The sequence below is a fragment of the Chionomys nivalis genome, chromosome 15 (assembly GCF_950005125.1).
Source record: "Chionomys nivalis chromosome 15, mChiNiv1.1, whole genome shotgun sequence".
Lineage (NCBI taxonomy): Eukaryota > Metazoa > Chordata > Mammalia > Rodentia > Cricetidae > Chionomys > Chionomys nivalis.
The window spans coordinates 26,450,334-26,465,887 of NC_080100.1; the positions used below are offsets into that span (position 1 = coordinate 26,450,334).

A 15,554-nucleotide genomic window follows, 5' to 3' on the forward strand; every position below is an offset into this window, starting at 1 on the left:
AAAGACCAGGCCTAGTGGTACAGGCCTTCAATCCCAGCTACTCAGAAGCTAAAGAGGATGATCCTAAGTTAGGGAGTTCAAGGACAACCTGGGTAGACTTCCCTCAAAATAACAAGTAAAAAGAGGGTTGGAGCTAGAACTCATTGAGAAGTCCTGGTTTCATCTCTAGTACCACAAAAGTATCGCTAAAAATAAAATCACAGAGAAACTAAAGAACAATCACAGAGAACAAAATATAAGTAGAACTAAAGTACTATAACAGAAATATAGAAACAGTAAATTTCATACAGTTGGTCAAGCACAAGAATTGATATAACTAAGACTGCAAAATTATCTAAATACCGAGAAACAAATAACACACGTGCCTGATCTCAAACTGTATTGGTATATGTTAGCTGGCAGGGACATGCTATCCAGACATCTGTGCATGGTGCACACCTGTAACCCAGCATTCAGAGATGGAGCAAAGAGAACCGCCTCTTCAAAGACAGGCTAGCCTACATAGAAGACCCTGCCTCAAAAATCAATCAATCAATAAACAAATAAAAAGTCAATCAATAAATTAACAAGCAGACTATCAGGTTGGTCAGTGTATATCATAGCTCAAGCCTCTGTTTTTCTTATACTCTGTAGGTGCTGTCTTTGAGTCTATAAGTAATAATTCTAAATATCCTCCCATAGATACTGGTATAAGTGATTTGGAAGAATATCCATAATCTAGTATTTAATTTTAAAAGTACTTAATAGTAAACAAAACTACAATAACATCGACATTTACTTTTAAATAAAAAAATTATGTTGAAGCCGGGCGATGGTGGCGCAAGCCTTTAATCCCAGCACTCGGGAGGCAGAGGCAGGCGGATCTCTGTGAGTTCGAGACCAGCCTGGTCTACAAGAGCTAGTTCCAGGACAGGCTCCAAAGCCACAGAGAAACCCTGTCTCGAAAAACCAAAAAAAAAAAAAAAAAAAAAAAAAAATTATGTTGACAAAATGAACCTTACAAAGTGACAAAAATATGAAAGAGAATTATCAGTTTAGGATTAAACTGTATATTTTTTAAAGAGTTTACAGGATAATAATAATTTTCTACTTTGGGAGAAATGGTAATGGTGACTAAAGCCAGTGTTTTGTGTATGCAAGACAAGAACTTCACTACTGAACTACATCCCTAGCCCCAAAATGATAATCTGTTAAAGAACATTGTTCTACACGGAACAAGAATAATAGGACTCACCAGCGTCAGCGTCACGTTTACTATTACTTACCAGGAAAAAGGCAGGAAGCTTCATGAGACAAAGGTTGAGATGGGGAAGGCAGTGGGGGAGGGGATAAAAACAAAGCCTATGGAGGAAAGGGTCACGCTGGGGGCCAGGGAGATCAATGGCTCCGTGGATAAAGAGCCCACTACACTGCATCAGGACCTCAGTTCCCATCCCCACACCCATGGAAAAGTCAGACCAGGAGGTGAACATCTGTAACCCTGGCACTGGAGCCTGGAAATGAGAAGATCCCTGGGCTTGCTGGTCAGTAAGTCTGACCTAAAGGGCCACTTCCCTTTGAGAAAGGGACCTTGTCTCAAAAGTAAGATGGAGAGTGATAGAGGAAGGTAGCCCGCATTGAGCTGTGCTGCTCCCACCCATGCACACATGGGTGAGTACAGGGAAGGAGGGAGAGAGGAAGGGAGGAGAGGGGGGGAGGGAGTGGGGAGGGGAGGGAGGAGAGAAGGAAGGAAGGGAAGGAGGGAGGGGGAGGGAGGGAAGGGGGAAGGGAGGGACGAGGAAAGGGAGGGGGGAGGGTAACCAAATTAGGTAACCAGGTCTATCAGTGGGTCTGTGTGTACATACCATCAATACTACGAAAATCCAATAAGTAAGTCCGACTGTCCACCTGGTATAGCTGTAGACTCATTTTGGAAAATGTGCTTGTCACAGGATTCTTCCTTCGTACACGCAAATAATAAGGGTTTACAACCTAGCATTTGATAAGAACAAAAACAATGATACATCAAATCAAATCTTCCATTAAAGACTTTTGTCTAGAGGTTCACCAAATGTGTTAGGTAGAATGTTTGCCTTCTTACCTTCCATTCATAATCCAATTGCTTGATTGCTCTACAAACTTCTGCCATGATATCATTTGGTCGACTTTGACTTCTAATTCCCAAATGCCACTTTGCTTTCCGTACACCTTGGTGTTTGGATTTCTGTGGGTTTAATTCATCAAGGGTATGCCGTGCCCTTGGTGTTTCAGCAACCAAGAATGGTACTCTTTCAGGATGCGGCCGAGTTAAATGGTGATCATCGAGGAAAGAATCAGGGGGGCTTGTTGCCAAGTAGAAATCTTTGGCTTCGTTCATTATTCTCCTGTTGTCTATTATGAGATGGTAGGCAACCGCCAGTGGGTCCTGGTGATTTCTGTTGTACAGGCAGCTGAGAACTTCCTCTTCTGAGCATTCAAACTTCTCACACACTTCTTTTAAGGCTTCATCATCAATCATGGTCGAACTGTATGATGGATCCTCAGGAAAGAGATATTTTGGAAGGTCCTGTTTAAACCATTCATGTTCCCTAAGAGAAAACAGCAGTATGCGGAGGATTTTGAGTAAAGCCAAGAATAAAAATAATACCTTTCAAGAGCTTAGGGTATGAATTAATTTACACTTATACCCACACTACATTACCACCTTTTAACTCTTCCTCTTCTAGCTCACACTTTATTGAATATACTAAAAAAAAAAAAAGTTCTACCTTGCCACTAATTTTGAAGGATTGATGCAGCCAAGTAAAAAGGTATGTCTAGCCGGGCGGTGGTGGCGCACGCCTTTAATCCCAGCACTCGGGAGGCAGAGGCAGGCGGATCTCTGTGAGTTCGAGGCCAGCCTGGTCTACAAGAGCTAGTTCCAGGACAGGCTCCAAAACCACAGAGAAACCCTGTCTCGAAAAACAAAAAAAAAAAACAAAAAACAAAACAACAACAAAAAAAGGTATGTCTACTCAAATGACAAAATAGTTTTCTTTCTTTTTTTTTTTTTTTTTTGGTTTTTTCGAGACAGGGTTTCTCTGTGGTTTTGGAGCCTGTCCTAGAACTAGCTCTTGTAGACCAGACTGGCCTCGAACTCACAGAGATCCGCCTGCCTCTGCCTCCCGAGTGCTGGGATTAAAGGCGTGCGCCACCACCGCCCGGCTAAAATAGTTTTCTTCAGCTCAGAAAGAAACTATGTTGTCTGGCTTCACTGTTATACTCTTGTTTATACTGTTTCATGTTACATGAAAAGAACTTAGAAATAAAAACACTACGCAGCATCCTGAGTTCTTACTGTGTACTTAGTTTTATGCTAAGCAATTCATACATGTAACATCTATCCTCCTCCTCACAACCCAGTTCCGTATGACTCAAAAGGCCATTCTCTGAATGATTCCCGATTATATTATTTAATTGCACATGTAAAAGTATAGGGAACCATATCAAGAACTACGCTAAAACTCAGAAAACAAAAACAACAACAAAAGAAAACCATAGAGGAAAACGCCAAAAAAATAATGATTATCGTCTAAGTGAAAGACATAAAAGCATTCTTTTATTCTCTTGGGTATTGTTTGTTTGTTTTGTAATTTTAACAGTGTATGTTTGTTTCTTTCCAATTGGAGACTGGTTTTTGAGACAGAATCTCACTATGTAGCCCAGGCTGGAATCGAACTCACTGTCATCCCCGCTTGAGCTTCCCAAGTCCTGGGATTACAGGTGTGCACCACCATTCACAGCGCTTTCTATCATACTTTCATTATGAAAAACTGCGTAAAACATATGCAAACATACTTCTCACGTAGATATTTTACAGCATCAATTTAAGAGAATGAGGTTAAAGCCATGCCCTCTGCCACTTGGGATCTCCTTTTCAGCAGGTTTTGTTTGGTTCGGTTTAGTTTTTTTGTGACAGGGTTACTCTACATAGCCCTGGCTGTCCTGAACTCACTATGTAGATCAGGGTGGCCATGAACTCACAAAGATCTGCCTGCCTCCACCTCCCAAGTGCTGAGATTGAAGGTGTAGGCCACCACCACCTGGCTTCAGCAGAACTTTTAGCATAAGAAGTGAAAAAAAAATAAAGCTTAAATCCACATATAATCCTCTTCCTGGTTATCCTAATGCTTTCTTATTTATTACCCCTATATGCACAAAATTTTTCTTTCTTTCTTCCTCCAGTACCAGAAAAATGTGTAGTCTAGTCATCAGGATATCAACAAATTAAGGAAAAAAAAAAATAAAGGGAGGGGGATGAGATAACATTGATGGCAGAACAAAATCTCTAGTAAGTACGCTGAGTGTTCATGAGAAACAGCTCACCTCAACTTGAGAAGCCAATCTGTCACCACCCTTCTGCCTTATTTAAACTATTAGGATCAACCACACACAATGCAACATTACCAATAAAACTCAGTTTCCTAGGACTCAAAGCATATTGCTAGGGGAAAAAATACATCAATAATAAAATGAAATTTCTCTCATGTCTTGAGATTCAAAACGGCAGGAAAGCCCACTGGCTTGGAATTACCTGATATCTTTTATTGTGGCCCTCTTCATGGCGTCTACCTGTAGCATATGTTTCAAAAGGCTGATTACAGAGGGATTTAAATACTGAGGGGTATAAAATATCCCATCACATATCTTCTTAAACAGAGTTGGCACATGGTCGTCATCAAAGGGGAGGGTTCCACATAACAAGGCGTAGAGGATGACCCCACTGCTCCAGATATCCACCTCAGGTCCTGCGTACAATCTGAATAGGGGGTGCAACTGCATTAATCAATAATCAACCCTCTTCAAACACAAATATTTTATGAAGACTACAAGAAAATCATTTTAAAGAAATCAGTGATCAGAAAGAACATGGTGTTTATAGCTGCACGCCATGCATAAAGACGTAAATATCAGTATTACCTTTTCAAAGTTAAAATATTTTGTAAATTATGAGCCATGGGAAAAACTGCTTTGCTACCTTACTTTGACCCTCAAATGATCCCACCAATAAGCCCAAAACTTGAACCATCATGCTCAATGTTGAATTTGAGCCACAGAGATAAAACACTGTTTTTCAATGACTTTTATTTTGTGCATGTATGTATGTGCATGCACACACGCCTGTGTGTGCCCTGTGTGTATCTGTGCGTGTGCATAGTGAGTGTGGAGGTGAAAGGACAACTTGGTGGAGTCAGTTCGCCTCTTTGACCTTGACATAAGTTTCTGGGATCAAACTCAGGTCATCATTCTTGGCAGCAAGCACCTGACCAGCTGTGCCATCCCGCTGGGCCAAGATTAAATTCTGTGCTGACAGACTCTGGACCCATTTCTCCTAAAACCCTCACATCAAAGCTCAAAGAGCTCGAGGCTGTGGAAGCAAGGCATGGTAAGTGGGATTCACAGAGCTCTCTAAACTTCTCCCTGAGGCACTCTGGAGATGAGTATCTTAACTAGCTAAAAAAAAAAAAAAAAAAAAGTTGACTCATCCATTCAGAGTCTGACTTCAGGTGGAAAACATCTTTAAAATGACCAAATAAATTATTATAAATATCAGTAAAGCCCTTTATTGAAAGTAAATGTTCTTATTCACCCAGACCTCAAAGAAAGACAATCCAAACTCAACAAAGTACACTAACCACCCATTTTATGTATGCTTGATCATAAGGCACCACTTTTTTTGTTTTGGTTTTTGGTTTTTCGAGACAGGATTTCTCTGTAGCTTTGGAGCCTGTCCTGGAACTCACTCTGTAGACCAGGCTGGCCTTGAACTCACAGAGATCTGCCTGCTTCTGCCTCCCGAGTGCTGGGATTAAAGCCGTGCGCTACCCACTGCCCACTCAAGTTCAGCATTCTCATATTTCAGTGTCTAGCAGATCCAGATTAAGACAAATGAATCTGACTTTCCCCCACCTGGCTTTTTCCTGACACAGGGTCTATGTATATAGTCCTGCCTCACAGCCTATGCGCAGTGCTCAGGTTACAGTATGCGCTACATCCAGCCAGTCTGACTCCTGGTTCTGGAGGACCTCTTCTTTAATTCAATCTCCTAAAACACTTTCTTTCCTCATAAAACATGAAGCTGCTACACAGATGGCATTTATTTGAATAATTACGAAACTATACATTACATTATACTTGTAACTCCGTTTTGCTTTCTGTCTGGGTGGTTTTGGTTTTTGTTTGTTTGTATTTGTTTTTGAGATCGTGTCTCAGGTACCACAGAATGATCTCAACCTCTCAAGCTCTTGAATTACAAGCACGGACCCCTTAGAATGCTCATTTTTTGTTTTTTGCCAAGTAAGCCATTTCTCATGAGTAAGTAGTTGGATAGTCAGTAACTTACCTATCTCCCTTTACAACTGATTTGCTTGAAATTCTCTTTCCAGCGGAAAAATTAAAGTATTTCATTCTAACCATTTTAATATGACTTGCAAACCAACATTTTCCTCTTTAAATGGATTTGCTAATTTATCTGCTATGTTTTTTATAAAACTTTTTTTATTCATGTGTGTGTATGTGTGTCTGTAGTGATATACACATGCATGCAACTGTTTGCAGAAAGCAAAAGAGAGTGTTGGGTCTCCTGGAGGTAAGTTAAGGCAATTGTGAGCCACCCAAAATGTGGGTGCTAAGACCTAAACTCTAGTCCTCTAGAAGAGAAGCCAGTGCTCTTAACCACAGAGCCATCTCTCCAGCTCCTTGTGTATTAGCCTTAAAATGCAAAATTTGCAGATAAGAAAACCCTTGTCCCTTCCTTCACTAGTATTAAATACGACAATTCAGACTAACAAAATCTAAAAGAACGAAGCAACTACAAATACATCATAAGTATCATAATATCAAACACACCTTCCTGAAATTACTTCTGGTGCAGCATAATTGGGTGAGCCACAGCTTGTCCTTAAAAATTCACCATCTGACATCATGTTTGAAAGACCTGAAAAGACAAATAACGGCCACTCAAGATTCCCCAAGGACAAAAATGAAAGTCCATTGAACAACACAGCTAAGTAAGTTTGATTAACATGATCGCAGACTTTATCTCCCAAATAGCCTGCCCTTACACACAAATGCACAATGTATTTCAATGACTAGAGGTTAATGAGTACATAGTAAACTACTGATGGCATTGCTTGCTAGGATAAATGGGAAATGTTTAACTTTCAATATAGTGATGGCTAGGCAAAATAATCTCAGATAAACAGAAAGATTTTGACCAGTCCTGCTCTGTTCTATAAAAGCAAAACCTAAGCTCAGAACCCATATTCTCTTTCCTTTTATGTAGCTCACTGTGGCCTTGAATCCACCTGCCTCTATCTCTGGCATTCTGGAATTATAGGCACGTGCAACCACATCTGAAATTCAACTTTCCAGTATTTAGACATTTAAAAGTTTCCTCATATAGTTCTTCTTTCTAGATTTCAACTTTTTCAATAATTCCATTCCACTTACTTTCCCTCTCTCCACACTTGACCAAAAGAATATATTAGAAATAAAGCTGCTACCTTCTTTACAAATAATAACCTCTCTAATGACAACTTGAAATATTTATTATCACAAAACTCAATGTTACTGCTGGCAAGATGGCTGGCTAGGCAGGCAAAGGTGCTTACTACCAAGCCTGACAACCTGAGTTCAAGCTATAAGACCCAATGGTGGAAGAAGGGAAACAACCCCCAAGACTGTCCTTTGACATGTATATATGAGTCTGTGTGTGTGTGTGTGTATGTGTGCGCATGCACATGTGCACACAAGAGTATGTACGTATGCACATGTATGCATGTGCACAAAATAAAAATTTTTATACTCAGTTTTGAAGAAGAGAATAACTTACTGTTTTCCCCTTTTGTATGCTCGTTTACAAGATGGGATTCTCAGCACTCATGCTAACTGAATATTTAAACTGTCCTTACCAAAATCAGCTATCTTTGCATTCATGTGTGCATCAAGCAGGACGTTTTCAGGTTTCAAGTCCCTGTGGACCACCATGTGCCTGTGACAATAATCCACACCAGAAAGGATCTGTTGGAACAGACGGCGACTTTCCTTTTCGTCCAACTAGGAAAAATAGAAAATATTTTAAGCTGTGCATTAGATTAATTATTACAAGGTTCAACGGAAACTTTTCCTACGTATAATTCTCTAGCCAGAACTTTCCAAAGCATGAACCCTTCTAAGTGAACTTCACCCATGAGGTACTTTCGAAATGAGGAAGTAATACAGGTAAGCACCAACCTAAAATGCCAGGCATTTATGGGGATGTTGATAAGCAGCTCAACTTTCTGATCCTATCACCTGCACAGACTGCACACACAAACACACACACAAAAAACAAAAAAAAACCCTGTCTTCTTCTGTAGTTCATGGGTTAGTCCTAATAGTTCCAACTTCTACCTGAAACTAGGCATGCTTTCCACTCGAAGTTAGTGATGTTTAATCCTTCATTCTTTCAATAAATATATATTGAACACATTCAATATGCTATACAGGTTAGACACATTCCTAATACAGAAATGAATGAAAGGAAGGCCCTACTCTAGTTGAAAAAAAAAGACAGTTAAAAAAAATACACCAGTGTAACAGTAGGGAAAAAAAGGTCAGAATAATACAAAACGTGCTACGAAGGACAAATGCAAACCCATAGTCAAATAAATGGTCCTTGTCAAACTCACAAAACATCATGCAAATCATGCAAGTAAGGAAGGGGCCTGTAGGAAGGAGGGGATGACAGGAGTGCGAGAGAAGAGAGCACGGGGAGTGAGAAACAGGGGGCACATAAGACATGGGCGAACCGTCCAAGAACAAATTTAATTGATAAGAAAGGAACGAAAAAGAATATAGAAAGTGCTGTTGGGATAGGCTACTATTTCAGACTATGACGAAGTAACAATCAAGCACCTCAGATGAATTACAAAACAACCATAGTATGTGTTCTGAAAGTTAAGATTTTTTTTTAACTACTATGTGTGTATGAGGGAGAGAGGAAGAGAAGGAGAGAAGAGGAGAGAGAGAGAGAGAGAGAGAGAGAGAGAACACATCTACATACAGAGACCAGAATTCTGAAGATCTCAAGTTAGAGACAGTCATGAGCCACCCTACATGGGTGCTAAGAACCAAACTCCGGACCTCTGTAAGAACAGCACACCCTCATGACTGCTGAGTTGTCTTTTTTTTTTAATTTATTTATTTATTTATCCATTTATTCATTTATTCATTCATTTATTTATTTATTTATTATGTATACAATATTCTATCTGTGTGTATGCCTACAGGTCAGAAGAGGGCACCAGACCTCATTACAGATGGTTGTGAGCCATCATGTGGTTGCTGGGAATTGAACTCAGGACCTTTGGAAGAGCAGGCAATGCTCTTAACCACTGAGCCATCTCTCCAGCCCCATGAGTGGTCTTAAGGCCCGATATATTTTACTTAAACAAAAGAAAACTCTCAGCACTTTTTGCTTTTGCACATTTACCAAAAACGGGGGGGGGGGGGGGGGGGGCTTATACTACAATTAATATTTTTAAATATAATCTTTTAAAAATAATCTTCAAAAATCTCCCCCATATTTTCTGACATCTGCTCAACAAGTGATAACTACCCCTGGTTTATACCTGCTCTAGGACAGCACACTAAGTAAACAAAGCTGTGGGTCCCATAGACAGGGATTTTCCCATGCAATCCTCCGGTAGCTCGTGAGTAAGCATTCTAAATCCAGAATTCTACACCTTCAATGCATGGATAATGTAGGGGAAAAGATAAACCAGTATTTCTTGGAATGCAAAATTAAAACTGCTATAGAAGTATAAGATACCCTTCCTCAAGAAAATGTATTAATATATTTGCAATCTAATGCCTTTATTTGTTCCAGTCAATGATTATTTTAAAAATTTATGAAAGCAGGAGAAAAAAATTAACTAACAGACAATATAAAAAGGAAATAAGTTGCTGGAGAGATGGCTCAGAGGTTAATAGCACTGACTGTTCTTGCAGTTTCAATTTCCAGCACCCACATGGCAGTTTACAACTGTCTGTAAACTCCAGCTCCAGGGGATCTGACACCCGCGTACAGACATACATGCAGGCAGCTCATCAATGTACATAAAATAAAAATAAAACATTTTTAAAAAGAAGTAAAATAAGTAGAAAGGCTACAGAGGTTAAAAATATTATATTTACAAAAATATAGTACAAGGAATGGCTGAGACTAAAGAGATGAACAAAATCAAAGCATCTTTCAGCTCATGAATATCACGCACTAAGTCTTTTGTGCATGATCATAGTACCAGGATTCTATCAGCAATACACAAGGCTCATAAAACAAAAGGATCAAGAAACAAGCAGTCACCGAGAAGAGTGCCTGGACAGCAGAGACAAACAGAGAAACACAAAACCCAAAACCTAGAGGAAGAAATAAGCACATGTGCATAGGAAATCCTAGAGAAACTGGGGAACGAGATGTACCAGGACCTTCCAAGGCAGAGTGAGGGTGGGCTACAAACAAGACAGCTGGGCCCAGTGAGAACCTATAAACTCCCTGCCACTGGGGAGTAAGACCTCTGGTTTCTCAAGCAGAGCCAAGGCAGACCATTCTCAACACTGTGGCAGGAACAAAGCATCGTAAGATGTGTCCTAAGTGACAACCAGCACACTAACAGAAGAGACCCCAACTCCAGCTCAGTTCCGACAGCTGAACTACCACCATCACCAAAACGGGAAACACCAAATACCAAATCAAATGAAGAAGAAAAATACATATGATTGTTGGTAAACAATTTACCCTACCCAAATTAACTGGTCTCCCAACAACTCAGCCTATGGGAAAAGCCACCAGTCAATAAATCTTGCACGTATATGAGCTTGGCATTTGGAACTTCATTCTGAAATTTTGAAATTTAAGAGGACATCCAAGAATCACCAGATCTGAGAAAGAGTCATGGGAGAAAAAAAGACAAATAAAATGAGCACCAAGAATGGAACAGTGCAGGAGCCAAAAGACAATTAAAACCAAAATGTTTCCTCGACCAGGTAAGGGTACATATCTGTGCGGCCAGACAGGAAGGCTGTCTAAAGGCAATTTCAGAAAATGAGGCAGATATCTGAAATACAGAAACACGATAGCCAAAACTTCAACACTCAAAATGTAAAACAACATCCCCCATAACGTAGCACAAAATGACTGAAAATGACAATCAGAACAAAAAGATGAGAAGGCAGGAATTATTTTAGGATTATTTATTCCTCTAGGGATAGGAGTGGGGCCTTGAAGAATGAGAAGGGAATACTTTAAACAGAAATTAAGCGTGCTGAGAAGTAAGTAAAGATTAACTTGGTTAGTGAGTTCTATTCTGATTACAGAGAAACGCTATATAAAATGAATGATGAATAATACACATATAACATTAGACTGAGAGCAGGCGAAGATCTTTGCCCAGTGCCAGGGGTACACATCAGATGACCCGAGGCCGAGTTCGGGCAGGGGACAGTGCTCAGTATTCCCATCTATAACCTAAATGTCTCCAAAGTTCCTCCCAACGCTAATGTCTTCAAGTCTAATCTCCACAAAGCCTGTTCTCACTGTTCCAGGTACATCAGGTTCAGAACCAAAGAATGAATGCAACTTAAATGTAGCTGGGGCTGAACAACAGGCCTACATCTTTGAGTATTTAATAATATACTTTGTAAGGATTACTTATAGCTTTAAGATGCATATTAAAAGGTTTTGTATAGGCTGGGCACACCTTTATTCCCAGTACTCGGGAGGCAGAGGCAGGGAGATCTCTATGCAGTGGAAGCCAGCCTGAACTACAGAGAATTCCAGGCCAGCTAAGGTGGCATAGTGAGACCCAGTCTCAAAAAAAAGCTTTATACCCCAAAACATAAATCTGAGGATTATAAATTTTAGGGATTTAAGTGAACTCTATCACAATTAAATCATGTGACCTTGAAAGACTACTTAACCGGAGGCTCAGTATCCACATCTGTCTGTATGAGTGGCCCAGGGGCTCATCGCTGAGGTCCTTCTTTCTACCTCTGAGTAGCCTACGATTCTAAACAAATATGATTAAGGAGCTGGTTATGAAGCAGACCTCTGAAAATTGCTTTCTGACATTCTGATGCAGATAAGGGGTACAGGGGAGTTACAAAATATGTACAGGATGAAATGAGAACTGCTTACCCTTCCATTTTTACAGATATAATCAAATAGCTCTCCTCCTGAGACATATTCCATCACCATGAAAATATCAGATGGTGTACTGATGACCTGGTACCTGGTGAGAGAAAACATTATCTACTGATATTAAAACATGTGTATTCATCCATTCAATAAAGATTCACTACGTACCTAATATACCAGGTACTATGCTAGAAACTAGAAGACTGTGGGGAACAAAGCCAGCCTCCTGTGTCTGTGATGCTCTTGACCCGGGGGCCAGGAAACAGAGTAAATGAGCATCACCTAGTACAGAGCATGCGATGGAGGAAGGAAAGCAAACTCTTCTAGACAGAGCTCTCCAGGAAGGCCAGAGGACACCCGCGGAGAGCCTGAAGGAAGGAAGGCGCAGACTGCATTACCCTGCATTACCCCGGAGGAAGGTGAACCAGGCAGAGGGGACAGCACGGGCAAGGACCCAGGTGGGAGCCTGCTTGGCATGCTCATGGCAAGGCAAGAGCACAACAAGCTGGGAGAGAGACAGGACGTGGAGTCAGTCACTGGAGGCCAAAGATGCAGCACGTCACAAGCCAGGAAGGTAGAGACTTCGGGCTTTTACGTAAAGGAAGATGAAAAGCTATGGGATGTTCTGAATGCTGGCAGTCACATGATTTGCACAGTCAGAGAGTAAGTGACTGACTGAACGCTAAGAAGCTGAGCTCCTCCAGCAGCCCATGAGAGGGGGTATGGTCCAGACCAAGGTGATGGCGACAAAGCACTGAGAGACAGACCGGATGTCCACTCTGAAGGAAGAGATGGAGGGATGGTGTGAAGAGGATAAACAGGACTGTTCGTGATGCTCTTAAGTTTTCATCCCGGGTCAAGTGGCAATTGGCCACTATGGTGAAAAGGGTGAGGCCAGCAGATCCCAGGAGGTGATAAAGAGATGAGACTTGACCAGGTCCTCTGGAAGCCTTGTGGACATCCCAACGAGGATTATAAAGTAAGCAGTGGGCATAGGGCCCAGAGGGCAAAGCAAGATATGTGCATGTAGGGCCGTCGGCAGATATTTCAAAACACTCTAATAAATGAGAGGTGAAAACCAAACAGTTTTTGAGCAGGCCAGTTCAACAGAAAAGTCCAAGCACTTTAAGTTAGAGCACACATGGTGACACGGAGGTAAGAGATAAGTTCCGTGCCCTCCTGACACCCTAGCTAGGTGCCTCAGTCTGATGTGTGTGTCAGCAAGCAGGGTAGGGCAAACTATTTCTAGCACACAGTCGCTCGTGAGCCTAATTCTAGCCTGTGGAAAGTGGAAACGAGAAACTGGGAGGTCAAAAATGTTCTGCCACCTTTTTAGCCCTTGGGTGGAACTGGAGACCAACAAAGGGCCCGGCTCCTGCTACAGAAACTTTTACTAGAAAAATCAGTAGTTGGCTCTCTACATAAAAACAGAAGCAGAAAGCGTTATCAGACAACAGGAAGAACAAGACTAAACATGCTAGGAACCACGTTAACACACGGGGCGGACTTTGTAATTGGCAGACAACGGGGCTGGATATGAAAGAAACCTCCAGTCTCAGAAACAGGGTGAAGGCCAGGCCTCTCTTTGGTTTGCCAGGTTAGGCAGGTTAACAAAGGGCATGGGCAGATGGCAAGACCAGGTTTGATAAGCTGCACTTACAGTTTTATTATGTGAGGGTGCCGGAAAAGCTTCAGATTCTGGATTTCTCTGCGGATTTTCCCGACCACGTCAAGGCTTCGGATCTTCTGCCGGTTGAGTATCTTCACAGCGACTTTATGTCCAGTCAGTTCATGTTTGCCCACTGCAGGAGGAATAATTTTAATACATTAGCACCAGGTTTGATTGGCAATATACTTTGGAGTTATTATAATAGTAAGCTAAGCAATCTGAGAAAGTACTCGAGCATGTTTGCTTTTTGCCTCCCCCTGATTACACCCTGAAAGTTTAGATGGTTAAGTCAGGAGTACACCAGAGAATGGCTTTGGGAAGAAGGGACGCTAGAACAGTTACGGGAGAACTGGGAGAAACTCTTCCCTCTTCCTGTATGCCTTCAGGTACTCAAATTCTTCTTTCTCTTCATTTTTAAACTACTGGATATATAAAAATCAAACTATCTTTTGTATGGCACTTTCCACAGATTTTCACTCTTGCGACTATCATGTCAGGGTGTGTTACTTTTGTTTATGGTGCCATTTGTTTAATTCTGTGAAGCTGTGGTACTGTGCCTGTCTAGAACACCTGATGGTCAAATAAAGATCTGAACAGTCAACAGTGAGGAAGGAGAAAGGATAGGAGGGGCTGGCAGGCAGAGAGAACACACAGAAGGAGAAATCTGGGAGGTTCAAAGAAGTAGCCAGAGAAGGAAGAGGACATCAGGGGCCAGCCATCCTGCTACACAGCAGTCCACAGAGTAAGAGTGAGATTTACAGGAGCAGGAGAACGGGAAAAGCACAGCAGTAAAAGGCAGCAGGGGTCATCTAAGTTAAGAAAAGCTGGCAAAGCTGGACCGGGACTGAACAAGCATGGGATCAAACCCGACTCTCTGAATGTGGCTGACAATAAAGGCTGACTGAGAAGCCAATGATAATGGCACTGGGATTTGATTCTACTGCATGTACTAGCCTTTTGGGACCCTAGTCTGTTTGGATGCACACCTTCCTAGGCCTGGATGGAGGGGGGAGGGCCTTGGACTTCCCACAGGGCAGGGTATCCTGCCCTTTCTTAGGACTGGAGGGGGTGGGAGGAGGGTGAGTGGGGGAGCGGGAGGGAAATGGGAGGAGGTGGAAATTTTGAATGGTATTATTTATAAAGCAATAAAAAAATCTAAAAAAAAAAAAGGAAAAGAAAAGCTGGCAAGCCGGGCGGTGGTGGCGCATGCCTTTAATCCCAGCACTTGGGAGGCAGAGGTAGGTGGATCTCTGGGAGTTCGAGGCCAGCCTGGTCTACAAGAGCTAGTTCCAGGACAGGCTCCAAAACCACAGAGAAACCCTGTCTCGAAAAACCAAAAAAAATAAAAGTAAAAAACAAAAACAAAAAAGAAAAGCCGGCAAGAGACAAGCCAAGCGAAGGCTGGATGTTTGTTTTTTTTTTTTTAAATATTTATTTATTTATTATGTATACAATATTCTGTCTGTGTGTATGCCTAAAGGCCAGAAGAGGGCGCCAGACCTCTTTACAGATGGTTGTGAGCCACCATGTGGTTGCTGGGAATTGAACTCAGGACCTTTGGAAGAGCAGGCAATGCTTTTAACCACTGAGCCATCTCTCCAGCCCAAGGCTGGATGTTTATAACTAAGAATAAGCCTCCATGTGTGATTTATTTGGGAGTTGGACGGTGCCCCCCCCCCCAAAACAACA

The 15,554-nt window shown here is 41.6% G+C and overlaps 1 protein-coding gene across 2 annotated transcripts in view; it reads right to left on the reverse strand.

Annotated features, from left to right (window-relative positions):
• The window catches only part of Prkaa1 (protein kinase AMP-activated catalytic subunit alpha 1), a 38,767-nt gene that overhangs the window by 3,958 nt on the left and 19,255 nt on the right, over positions 1 to 15,554 (reverse strand). The window contains exons 2-8 of one of the 2 annotated variants that reach the window (XM_057789866.1): positions 13,857 to 13,998; positions 12,197 to 12,290; positions 7,932 to 8,076; positions 6,868 to 6,955; positions 4,553 to 4,777; positions 2,081 to 2,567; positions 1,845 to 1,971 (exon numbers count right to left, since the gene is read on the reverse strand). In XM_057789866.1, the coding sequence (XP_057645849.1) occupies positions 1,845 to 1,971; positions 2,081 to 2,567; positions 4,553 to 4,777; positions 6,868 to 6,955; positions 7,932 to 8,076; positions 12,197 to 12,290; positions 13,857 to 13,998 (1,308 nt within the window). Of the gene's footprint in view, positions 1 to 1,844; positions 1,972 to 2,080; positions 2,568 to 4,552; positions 4,778 to 6,867; positions 6,956 to 7,931; positions 8,077 to 12,196; positions 12,291 to 13,856; positions 13,999 to 15,554 lie in introns of those variants that run through there. The other variant, XM_057789867.1, reaches the window with a different exon arrangement.